Below are 13,663 nucleotides of genomic sequence, written 5' to 3'. Positions count from 1 at the left end.
TCTCTGGATCCTTTCTTGGATCAGGGATGGCAAAAAACATTAATTCAGAAGAATTTGAAGGCTTATTAGAACAGCTGAAAGCTTGACACGTAGGCATTTTGACTACTACTATAATCACTAGCGTTGTTTTGTGGATTGTGTAAGAATAGAAAAGTGAGGATTTGACGTCACACGGTCAGGGGTCAATATATTAATTATGCCAGTCTCGTACATAGGATTCACATTGTTTGCAATTTTTCTCGATGCTTATAATAAAACAAGCTGCAAATGGCAGGACACTTAGGCCATCAGCTGAAGGTCGAAATTCGCTTGTTTCGTTCCAGCAACTGCGGGTCTAAAATTTCTCTACAGCATTGAATACATAAATTAACTAAGATTAATGATCCAAAAGTTCTCCATGTACTTTCCTGCAGTTTTTTTGCAATTCCGCTCGAAAGATCGAACTATATTTTTTATTGCGTATGTTAAGAAACCTGCCGTTTTACGTTCAAAAGTTGTGCGCCAGTGAGATATCTGTACCATGTGATATGAATTGTCCAATGAGCCATGAGTTCTGTGTGCAATCTTTGTAGAAAACAACAAACATGGCGGCTCCCACGGGCGCTAGTCAGTCTCCGACACACGGAAATCTACAGTGCTCAGTGCACATTGAATCTGTAAAATTTGAAGCATTCAAGGCACTGACGAATAAAAGATGGAATAAAGTTACTTCCTGCGCTAAAGATTGGCTTAATCTCAGCGGCGGAGACGGTGATATCGCCGTACTACTGATTACTCCATGGCCTACTACGATCAAGCGTGTGTTCAACAGCATAGTATGATGGGGTTCCACGATAAGTGTTACAGGCGGTTCATTGATAGCAAGCACATTGCTGCAAGAAAACGGACAGTTCCAGAGGAGACCCCATATGATTTTAAACGAAGAATTGACGGAAAAGATCGAGGAAACCAAGCAGAAGCTCTGGTGTATTGCCTGTTCAATATATTATATGTGGGAAAAGAAACAATACATTACTAGGCGTTGCAAACGGGACAAGCTGCAGCAGGCAGAGACTTTCGATGGAGGTAAGCCTAAGCATACTACACGACTGTACTTGTACTTCTGTGGCATAGTTGAAGTGTTAAGAGAAGTTGCATAATGCAAGATCAGTAGCTCTTAAGGGATAGAATCCAAGTCAAAGGGCACAGTGTTGGACCTGAACATAATATAATTACTTAGTGGCATGGTCATCAGATTTGTTTTGTTATAAGGTGGTAGGAACGGAAATTTGTTTCAAATTCTCCATCTGGGGCACTAGCCTAAGTGTTAAATACAGGCTTCATAGTTTTCTTACTGTGGCCCTTTATTTGAATGAATGATATTTGAATTATATTAGTTAGAAAAATAAGTGTAACAAAGGTGCAATAAGGTTAGATTTGCAAGGTCTTATGGTCAGCCTGTCTAGCTTTACCAAAATGAACAAGTATCTGTCTCCTTTATTATTAGTAACAGATATAATCTACCATTGTATAATTTAAACCATAACATTAAGAGATAATGTACTGTACTGTCAAAAAAAGCCTGTTTTAATTCATTTTGCATGACACTGGTTTGCAAAATTTGAATGTGTCTTTGTTTGTCCATAGAAGATGAGCAGATCACATGGTATATAAATAAAATTGTCTTAGTTCTTATTTGTTCAAACTTACATTTTGATCAACAGAAAATGCAAAAAAATTTGCTTTTTTTATTTAATTTTATTAAGGTATTGCTTCGACAAGCAGCAGAGCGGAAAAAGATGAGCCCAGATTTTATGAATATTAGAGGAAAAGACCGTGTTGCCATTGAAGTGAGGTACCACTCTCTATGTTGAAGAAACTAGATACAATTCTTGACAAGGAAGACATACAGATCTTGAAAGGTAAAGTACTCTCTTCAATGTGTGGTTCATTGAGTGTTCAGGGGTGGATCTAGGACTTTTGGAATATGGGGGTCCTCCCCCAAGGAAAATTAAAAAATTCTCTAAACGCTTTGAGATGCAATATCAGGTTAATCTTTCCATTGAAATTATTAAAGAAATTTGCAACATATTTCTAGCTGAATTGTAATTATATTGGTACCCCATCATAAAATGTGAGACTCAAAAATATCCAATTTCATGGTACAAGGTGTTCTGTTCATCTCCTCCTCAGAGCAGAGTTTACCACCAACAAAAGATGCCCTGATCCAGCATGTTAAGCGCTGCACCAACCAGGCTGCTATTCACAGTAGGGCATTGCAGCCAAGGATTGATGCACTCTCACCAGAGGGACATGGATGTAAACTTGAAAATGATGACCTTATAATCACTTGGATGACGAAGCCACCTGACCCAGATGTTTTGCTTCAGTTTGTCAGCAGTAGCTGTAGAGTCGGCAAATGTCTTAAAGGAAGATGTTCCTGGATGAATGCACAACTACCGTGTACAGACCTATGTAAATATAGAAATTGCAGCAACTTCCAAGAAGATGTTGAGATTGTTGATGCAGGGGAAGATGATTTGGAGGATGAACTGTGATGGTGTTAAATCTCGATATCTTAGTCTGAAATTTTAATCAAGTTTGAAGTTTGTGAAGAGGGTTAACTTTTTCAAAGTCATGTTGTCATTATTTTGTTCCCCACAGTTTAAAGGAACCAGTAAACATGATCTTATTCATATATTCATTTTAGCTATTAGTAGTTTTACGTAGCTTACCCTACCTACCAGACACCTTTGATAAATATCCACATTTTCTTCAAATCACACATTTTTTTTTTAGAGGGGATGGGAGGGGGGAGGAGGGTGTTATGGGCATGCTTTACCTCTTGCATATTCACAACTACATTTACTGATGACGATGACGCAAATACCGCGTCCTGAAACCAGTCAAAGGTTTATATACTGTTGTTGGGGAACCATCGCCCCTGACCCTGTTCCAATATCACGGTTCTTTATTGTTTGCCGGAACATTTCGTTACCTGTTTTATTCATATTGTTAATATGTTCTGTGCATCTGTTCAAGTTTTGACTGAAGGATATTCAAGTCTTTAGTGACTTTTATTTCATCTAATTATCTTCACCTCTACTATGGAATAGACTTTCCCTTTTCCATACCATATCTGACTTCCATGCAGTGAATTGAAGTGGATACTGTTAAGACTAGTACAACTGTCCTTGGATGAACTTTTAATCACTTATTAATTCCGCGCCGCGCCTTTTGATGAAGAACCTGTATCTTGAATCATCGCAAAGGCCCAGCTCTACTATACCATTGAGTGTATCGACCCAGTCTTAATAGATACATTATTTCTTTATATCTGGGGCTTAAGTTAACTGTCTTCGTTATTCACTTATTTGTACCATTCACCTTTATTATTCATATTATTTGTAGAATATAGAACTATTATTATTCAAAATGCCATTCGAAACCTTGTCGATCTTTTCTTTTATGTGTTAACTCCCTTGGAAACTCTTTTTGCAGGAATACGAATTATAAACATGTCGTTTCAATAACAAGGAGAAAGTACCTAGTTTTGCAGGAGACTGTAGAAAGAGTACGAAGGTAACGGATATATACCGACTATAACTTTATTTCACATCTACGATATGCCATGACGTCTTAGTGTGCCAACTTATATATTGATTTATACAAAAGAAATAGCTCACTGGTCTTGGGGCATTGGTACATCTCATTGTAACTAGGGATTTAGCTACATGTAAAGTAGAGGGGGAGGGGGTCGCATTTGTAAAACAGTTTGGATGGGGAGTGTAACAATTATGGAGAGGAACTTTTCATTATATGTGTATATTTACGCATACATGCACAGACGAAATGCATTCATAACATAGGGGGAAAATCTAAAAATATTTGATTTATTACAAAGCATTATATCTGAGTTTATTAAAAGTGGTACATTTTTATAATTAAAACCCTTAAGTTATAATGTGCAAAAATTGTATTTAATATTTCAAAGTTGAAAATGTGATTTTTTACCATTTTGGCGAAAATGGAGGGGGGGGGGGGCACAACTTGTAATGCCTGAAAACAACCCTCACTGACCTTTAGACCAGAATCCTCTTCCACCATTCTTGTAACCCTGACCCAACTATTATACAAAAAAAAATATATCAGTCGTAATTTAACAAGAAAAGAGTGGTATGTATGCACCACTGTACCAAATCTAACGTTAGCACATGTGTTCCTAATACATAGCATCGTAGCACGTAATGTCTACATAACATACCCAATTTCAAGGGTTTCTTACAAAAATACTGCAGGAAATTTTTTGGAGAACTTTTGATATAATGTTTGTGATGCATTAAACTACCCCAAAATGCATTAAAAATCTAGACCCGGTGTTGCTGGAACGAAACTGATTTTACAGCCACATTTTGAGCTTCAGCTGATGGCCTAACTCTTTTATGGATATTTTATTTAGAAAAAATATTTTTGTGTGCCACCTGAACCAATCCTTTAACACCTCCCAATCCGGTTTCAGGACGAATACATCTAAATTAAACCCCATTGCTAGATCAACTGAAGTAATCAAAATATAATTTAAAAGTAAAACGGCAGTGTTCCTTGATGCACAAAAGGCATTCGATAAAACCTGGCATAATGGTCTCAAATACAAATTATCAAGTTTCAACTGATCCTGATCCTTTTATTCTAGAAGCTGGCACTCTCCAAGGTTCAGTACTTAGTCCTCTACTCTACTCTTTATATGTAAAGTCAGTAATACCAAAATCAGCCAATTCGCCAACGAAATAGCCATGTGGAACACTTGTCAAGCAGTCAAAAAGGCAATAAATTATCTACAAAACTCAATTTATATAATAGAAGAGTGGTGTTACATGGGGAATAAAAATAAACCCAATTCAGCATAAATTCATTATTTTCGAATACCTGTTTAGTAGAAACAAAATAAAAACCAAGACAATCAACCTTTAAAACCTGTGTTTTCATTTAATGGCATTAACACAATACTGTGGATTATGCTCGAATCCGTTTGTACCTCTCCTAACGGATAAAACTGCCAGCATCTTCTTGGTATCGTTATCCTCCACCGTCCATTCTCCGAACAAGTTTTTATAAACAAGGAGTGTGATTGCAGATGCGTCTTGTCGGTGGTTTGCTCTGCTTGAACCTGTAGGCGCGATACATTCTTTTACCATTGCGCACCGTAGCCATGGTTGCATGAGCTTCGTTTGAATGGTGGTGCTATTTATAATTAGCTGTGTATTTGGTTGGAGGTGAGGAGCACAGTTGATGCAATCACGATACTCGTCTCTATCTATGCCAAGTTTGATGAACATCTCTGGTACAGTTAGTTGATAATGATGTTTATATTTGGGATCCGTTGGATTGAAGTTTGGAATGGTTGTCATGTAACCATGGTGATGCTCAATTCCCGGAAGCAATACTTTAAGGGATTCCTTGAATCGTACAGAGGCGTCTCCGTAATATACTGCACCAAATTCGTTTAGGGCGAGCTGTTTCAAAAGGGAGATAAAAAGAGAGAAATATTCATAAATGGACAGCCTTTATCTGCATGGTTGTCCATAAACGTCCATTACAACGGTACATTTCTATAATTAATTATCTGTGAACCAAGTGGCATGGCACTTTTAAACAGCTTCTAATTTGGAATATGGTTGTGAAGTTTGAAACAAAATGATTAGCATACAAAGATAATGATATAACTGGATATTTTGCGTAATAAAATAGGAAGAATTAACCTTCATGTCAATGGTTAAAGCTGAATGTTTCTAATCGTGGACTATACGATGATAATACTGTCTAAGAATACGCCTCCGTATATAACGATGTAGTTAGGTTACTGCTTTACCTTTTGAATATTTATTAAATTAAACCATTAAGTGACATCATCCACTACTGTAAACTTACGCCGCGAAGCTAGGAGATCGTTGTAACTTCTGGCAGAGGTTGGGGACAGAACATAGCCTATCACCACGCATTTATTTACCCAATTTTAATTCATTATATTCAAGAAGTCGTTTACCCTATCAACTTCCTTATCCATCACAGTCGTGAGGAAACCAGTTATTAATAATCCGTTTTTTCTTGCAGTTCTGTCGACTAGTCAGAGGGGAGACCAAAATTAATCCCAAGTACTGATAAAAATTCGAAAAAGCAATAAATCCCATCAAAAATTTGAGCACGTTTTTTTGCTATTTAGGTTTAACTGAGTACTAAAAATGCACTTTGAAATTCTTATTTTGAAGGGTAGACTTTTGACGCGTACGCCAATCAAAGAGCATCATTGTCACAAGTTGTATAGGAATTTAAATCTCCCGTAGGTTGACTATTGAAAGTTAATGGCTTGTTAAACTCTCCGTAGTTATAGATCTATAAGGTAATGTATTACAGCATGTTAAATACACAAAGTAGGGCCACGTACATACTACATAACTTCAATAGGGACATGATTGATGGTGAAATAACTTGCTTGTATCTGAATTTAGTTGAATAAGTTGTATAGAAACATATGTGGGGGGCCGGATATCAATTTCAGTGATTAACTGTTGGTTTTCATTTGAAAGGAAAACCCACGTTTGGTTGTCATCAGTTTTCATACAGACTTCGTGGCTGTGTATGGTTTTCTATCTACCTTATTATAGTTATGCTTCCAACGCTATATCGTTGAGCAAGTAGCGTCATTGAATAGGGGAAAAGGTTACAAGATCTAGAAGGAAATAGGTTAATTTACACCAGTGCTGTCAGTACATCCTCTATGCCAGTCCTACTGTCTGTTTTATGAGAATATTGGTTTCCATTTGAAATGGTAAGATTTCTATTTGTAAGTGTAATTTCTAGAACGACTCGCAGTGGATAATTTGCTAGTATTGGTAATAATGATTAATGTTGGTTGTGGCATTAAGTAAATTAGGGGTGTCGAAACTTGTTCAAAGTATATTCAAACATATTGAAATGTGTTGAAAGAAACGTAAGGTAATGCAATGTTAATGGGTGGAACAAGTTATTTAGTGAAGTGTTATTAATAAAGAGTTGTTAATTGATTTGGTAATATATAAAAGGAGGATTAATTAATTTTGGCCTATCATTAGTAGGTTAATTAGGTGTATTTCATTAATAAGGTATGTGAAATGCGTGCATATTGTTTATTTGAGAAAGTCTTGATTTCTGGCAAAATCACTTAATTTTGATAACTTAATTATCAGGCAGGCAGCCTGGGTTCCTAGCCAATTTATACCAAAGAGCAGTGAGGGCTCCTAGATATTAGACCCTACATGCAGTTAAGGCTCCTAGTTGTATCCAGTCCCTGATAGGACTCATAGACAACAAAACCCACACCACGTCAGACCCAGTTATCCCAACTGAAACGGGAACGAGCTGTTAATAAATATTATTTTGCTGTAATGAAATACTGGTTCACTATAATGAAATATTACTTGGTAAAGATTATTACTTCATAATGATAAAATAATTAATTTGTTACAATTGATGTCTTATTAATAAGTACCACACATGAAAAATGTGTACATGCAAGTAGATACAAAGTGTTATTTCATCATAACGAATTGTAATTTCTTAAAATGATTATTGCATTGTTTATACAAATTATTTGATTTAATGAAATACTAGTACGTTTATAACGAAACGTCACTTAGTATTAGTGAATTTACTTAATCATAATAAGGAATCATTAATTGTTTACAATGTTTAGTAAATTTGTAACAGCTGGTGGAATTACTATTGTTTAGTTATGAAGTATGCAATGTGATGCTCAAGCACATGTTAAAATTCCTTTCTCAGCGTTACTGCAAATTCGTATAAGGTGCTACTGTTACACCCAAGGTTCGTCATAAAGTATTTCCTCTCGCGCCAAAGAAGAAGTGAAGTGTAAATAGTACAGATTAGAAATTGATACCGATTATTTCCGATTAATATTATGAATAGAAATAAATATTTACATCGGCTAGGCTGTTAAACCAAGACTGTATAACTATAGCGTTGATAACCGGGAAGGTTTTATGTTATGTTTGATTATCCAACACGGAAACTAATTTCTCTTAGCTATATTAAACTAATGACAGCATAACTTGTGTGCTCTTGCCTTTACGATTAGTCAAAACAAATCATTAATGGCATTTAACAAACTCGTACGGGCATTTTATGAAATTTCTGTAGACGAGATACTACTAATGAAGTTGGGTTAAGAACGTCTGACTGTATAGAGCAATATAAAGGTGTTAGACTGTCAGAGGAGGAACCGAACGTTTATAAAGCAGGAGGGATTGTAGTCTCGGGGTTGTTGAAATGCACCACAAACAGGAAGCCTCGTGGGAGTCCTCCACCATACAATTGTGAACTTTTAAATGTCAAATCGTAGAATACCAGGCACATTTAAGCTACAATTAAGATCTGTACGTTTCTAGACCCAATGTTATACGATCACCACTGAGACAATGGACTGACGATCTAATGACTGCAGATTTGAGTCCTGGCCAGATCAGTGTGTCCTTTGGTAAGGAACGTTATCTCCAAATATATAAATGGGGACCAGTGAGGTACCTTGTTAATATTGATGTGTGTCCTGGTCAGTGGCTGCACCTTCTGGGAATTCCGCGAGGGGACACGTTGATATCACTGTTTGAATTGTGCACAGTGAGGTGTGTGGTTGTGACAAGTTACCAGTGACCAGGGGTTAACTGTTATAAAATCGTGTGAGTGGCATTGCCTTGATACAAGACTGTAATTCTCAACTTATATTAACATGTCTTCTACGAAGTGAATTTGTATGCGACATGGACTGCTTTATTTCAATAATACTTGTGGGTATATATCTATTTACAAACATGAATCACTCAGTCGCTATACTCAGGTTGTCTGATCACACACGTTATTGTCAATGCGTTCCTGTTTTCCTCATTTATTTAGAAAGTAATCAATACTGGTATTGACATGCATACCTGAGGTCACTGATTCATCACAGAAACAATCCATGCATGATTAACTTAAAGAAAACATGATATAGACAAAAAGTTTTGTTTATATGACGTAATGCTGTTACCAAAGTTGCAGTCAAACATTTGACTTCTACAGTGAGCGGGGGAAGACGTCATAATCTGAAAGGGCATAAGTCTCGATGGGAAGTTGGAATATCACAAATGTAATTCCAAACCTTTTGACAGAGAATCTGAAGTATTTACCACACGTTCCAGTATTTTTTTTTTTTTAAAAGCAAGTAAAATCCAAGAGGTTGCAAACAAGTCTTTTTCTAGCCAAGCCAGCATTAGATCTGCTACCTCTGAATTGTGACAAGTGAGTCTACATTCACATAAGAATTGCCATCCTCAGACTAAATGACCACCACTGTCTCTGGTTGTATTCACAGCTTCTTATACTAAATGTTTGTTTTATGTATGTATGTGTGTGTGTATGTATGCGTGTATGTATGTATGTATGTATTTTAGATCCTCCTGCAGGCAAGAACTCGCGTATAAGCCATCATTGGTTAATCAAAGCCGCAAGCTGACCGAAGTCAGCTATCATCGTCAAACTGAACTCATACAACACAAGAGACAGGATATATTGTGCCAGGACCTCACTAAAAGGCACCAGAATATACATCAATGAGGAATTGACCCGCAGGAACCAGGAGCTATTCGCCCGTGCTCGCAAACATGAGAGAGTTCACCGGTCTTGGACCCTAGATGGGAAGATGTTCGTAATTGATGGGAACGATCATAAACATCATATTACTACATAGGACCTGGCAAGACTTCGGTAATGCACGGACACTATGGTGAATTCGAAGCCGCCATATTGAATTTGAAGCCGCTATCTTGATTTTTTGGGACAGTACCTGCCATTACCGTTAGTTACTTAAATCTAGCAAGAGCAAGAAGTTGCACGTATTACTGGTATTTTACGGATTACTTTAAAGGATTTCCCTTTTGTCGTGTGTTCTCGTTTGTCCAACCATCCGTCTTATCCACATTCAAGGTATTATACGTTATAATACTTTTTTTTCACTCTTCGTTTTTGTTCTGTTCTTCTTCCTTTTTTTTTGTTCTTTTCTTACTTCTTGATAGTTTGCATTTGATACTGCATGAAGCCTTGTACTTTATTAGTCATCTCTGTTGTATTTGCGCGCATAGCTTAACGTCTAGTGATTGTTATTCCATAGGTCATTGCTGCAATTGCTCTGGGGTTAGTAAATGGCATAATGACTGTATTAGTAATCCTATTATTAGCTTACATGGGGACATAGCCTGTATCATTTGAAAAAAAAGCTCGTAATCACTTTCAAGCATGCGACGACATTAATTCCCCTCTCAGTTCTATTGATCCTGATATCAATTCTGTTCAAAGTTTTCAAGCTACTAATTGCAAGTATTATGATTATAATTTCTTTCACGATTTTACCAACGATTTATGGGATCAGAAAGTTACCTTGTATCATGTGAATGCTAGGTCTCTGAATAGTAACTTTAATAATTTATTATTATCAATAAGATTCGTTAGGCATAATTTTTATGTTATCGGTATTACCGAGACCTGGATTAGTAATCCTAATACTTTACATACTATCTACAACATCCCTGAGTATAATATGGAACATGCCTCTAGGCAAGGGCGTGGTGGAGGGGTCGCACTATATATCAATTTTTCTCTTAAATACAAATCACGTTCAGATTTGAGTTTGTTTGTAGAAGGAGTATTTGAGTCGACTTTCATAGAACTACAGGCTTCTCATTCGCCAATCATTATTGTGATCATTATTTATTGCCCTCCGGTGTTAGCGAAACTGTGCTTGACATGTTCTCTACTTTATTTATTTCGTTGAATCGAGAGGACATGAGTTGTTTCTTAATAGGCGATTTTAATTGTAATTTCTTAATTACATCTTGTACACTCTCACTCTTTTCGTCCACTCCACAATTTGCCTACTAAGATAACGTCACACTCTGCTACACTTCTTGATCTAATTTTTACGAATAGTCCATCGTTATCATCTACCTCGGGCATAATTCGTGGCGACATTTTCGATCATTCCCTGTTTTTACTATTGTTGACATTGACAATGTTAAAACTAGTATTCCGTCAATTACTCTAAGGAGGCACGTTAATTCAGCAACTATATGGGTTATTTCGGTCTGCTATTGAAAACGAATCTTGGCAAGATGTCGTTAATGGCAATGATGTAAACGTTGCATTTGATAATGGTACTTCTATCACTCAAGCCACCCGCTGCTGGTTTTGATGGTGTTCCTGCTATTATTGTAAAACATGTTGCCCATTCATTATGTATTCCACTCACATATCTTTGTGATCTCTCGTTTGAGCTTGGTTTTGTTCCCACATCTTTAAAAATAACTCGAGTTGTTCCTGTCTTTAAGCCCGGTGAAAAGGAATCCGTGAATAATTATAGACCCGTTTCAGTTCTCCCATTTTTCTCCAAGGTAATCGCAAAAATAATGTTCTCACGGTTATATAACTTTATTGCTAAGCATAATTTACTGTATAACTATCAATTTGGTTTCTTTCCTAACCGTTCAACTACACATGCTAATTTACATTTTACTTATAATAAAAACTAATAAAATAATCAGTATGCTTCTGGTATATTTCTGGATCTGTCGAAGGCGTTTGATACTCTTGACCATGACATTTTACTTGACAAACTTAATCATTATGGAATCCGGGGAACTGTACTTCAGTGGTTCAAAAGCTATCTTGCTGATCGTCACCAGTTTGTTGTTATTAATCATATAAATTCTGTTTCTAAGCCAATTAAGTGTGGTGTTCCTCAAGGGTCCATACTTGGTCCATTGTTGTTTATAATTTATGTTAATGACCTCTATAGAGCCAGCAACACATTTCATATAATCTCTTATGCTGGTGATACCAACCTGTTCTTTTCCAGTAATGACATTAATTTTCTATTGGATACTAAACAGAATGAGTTTACATATATTAATAATTGGTTTTGTGCTAATAAATTGTCACTCAATGTTAAGAAAACTACCTCTATTGTGTTTAGTACACCTTCAAAGCACTTAAATCCTAACATAAATAGTATCAGACTTTGCGGTGTTGAAGTTATGCTGTCTAAGACTACTAAATTTCTTGGCATTTATATCGATAATCATCTTTCTTGGAATAATCTTATTCAGAATATTTGTATGAAAGTGTCTAAAGGCGCTGAAGTTCTTAATAGACTTCGCCAAATCCTCCCAGAAGCACATTGGTCACTTTGTATTATACACTCATACTTCCCTATCTTACCTATTGTAATGTTATTTGGAGCAGTACCCATGCCTCTAGAAATCAACCCCTTTATTTACTTTAAAAAAGAGAGCCATTCGTTATATTTGCAATGAGGATTACCTCCAGCTTACAGCACTCCTGCTTACTACCCTTAACGCTCTTAGTATCTATGACATAAATCGTTACTATGTTGGTATTTTTATTTTCAATTGGTTACATGATAATGCTCCGTCGACTTTTCGCAAATATTTTCAGTTACGTAACGATCCCTATCCTAACCGTGCGCCAAATCAATTTACTATTCCTTACTTTAGACTTAGGTCTTCACAACTTGGTATTCGTTATTCCGGCGTAAAACTTTGGAATTCCCTCCCTACTACTATTACTAGTTGTAAAACTTTAACTTTAAACCTTCAAAAAACGTCTTAAAGAGTATCTTCCTATCATTGATTTTGTATTTCCTTTCATTGCCATCATTGTTCTGTTTTCTCTGTATACTTAAGCTTTCATTCTATGTTTTATTTGTCAAGGGGTGTCAACGTAAACAACCTCTACAGAGCTGCTTGTTGGCACTCCGCAATCTCTTGTTTTCTTGTACATTTACCCACGTCTATTGTCAAAATTGCATACTTTAATACAAGAGATTGAAATAAAGTCTTTTGAATTGAATTGAATTGAATTGAATTGAATTGAGTCAGTCTCTGAGATTCATTTATGACGTCGATAGTTCTGAATTGTCAATTGTAAACAACTATGTAACTGGACGACATACATTAATCTTGGAGTGACTCGAACTCGGAACCTTATGATTGAAAGTCACCAGGGTTAACCACTGAGCTAAAACTTCTTGTTTCGAGGTTTCCAGACCTTCCTTTTGTGCCGTGGAAACAACCACATCTCATGTATCCAGAAGTGAGACTTTTGAAGGTATTTCACAAATGTTGGAAGAGTACATACTACCTGCGCACCCGTGCTTCTAAAACGTTACATATTATATACAGTTATGATGCGTACCTGTATCACATAGTTCTCGTTGTCCTTCGTTTCCGTGTTGGCTGTGCATGAAAGCTGAACAACGAGGACGCGTCCAAATAATGACGTCACCATTGTGTCTGACTCGAGACCAAGTCATGATTTCGACTCTAGTCAGCCATTTTCTTTTCACTTTTGGTTTGACGATAACTGACTCTTGACTTGACTTGTCATGACAAGAATGGACTGTGACTTGGCTTCTCGTGCGGATAAAATGTGTTGCGAATTGACTTGAACACATTCCAACATAATTAAATTTGGTATTAACTACAAACGTAGTATTGATGTTTAGTCAACTGTCATTGAGATCAACATATCATATCTGGTAACCGTTAGTGGTACAATTCTCTTTACTTCTTGAGTAGGGTATGTT

The 13,663-nt window shown here is 36.4% G+C and overlaps 1 protein-coding gene and 1 long non-coding RNA gene across 5 annotated transcripts in view; one reads left to right on the top strand and one right to left on the bottom strand.

The window, feature by feature from the left end:
• Positions 1–286: 286 nt before the first annotated feature.
• On the top strand, positions 287–3,813 carry LOC139983516 (uncharacterized). Its single transcript, XR_011798725.1, has 2 exons — positions 287–1,065; positions 1,746–3,813. It is a non-coding gene; the product is annotated as an uncharacterized lncRNA (long non-coding RNA).
• LOC139983512 (uncharacterized) overlaps positions 3,572–13,663 on the bottom strand; it is a 30,890-nt gene continuing 20,798 nt past the window's right edge. For all 4 annotated transcript variants that reach the window (XM_071997102.1, XM_071997101.1, XM_071997099.1 and 1 more), the window contains exon 5: positions 3,572–5,492. In XM_071997102.1, coding sequence (XP_071853203.1) covers positions 4,962–5,492 — 531 coding nt within the window. In that variant the 3' untranslated portion in view covers positions 3,572–4,961. The remainder of the gene's footprint in view (positions 5,493–13,663) is intronic.

This window comes from Apostichopus japonicus, chromosome 16 (assembly GCF_037975245.1).
Source record: "Apostichopus japonicus isolate 1M-3 chromosome 16, ASM3797524v1, whole genome shotgun sequence".
Classification (NCBI taxonomy): domain Eukaryota; kingdom Metazoa; phylum Echinodermata; class Holothuroidea; order Aspidochirotida; family Stichopodidae; genus Apostichopus; species Apostichopus japonicus.
Note: the sequence above shows the minus strand (reverse complement) of the source record. Positions and strands in the feature narration are given on the sequence as shown.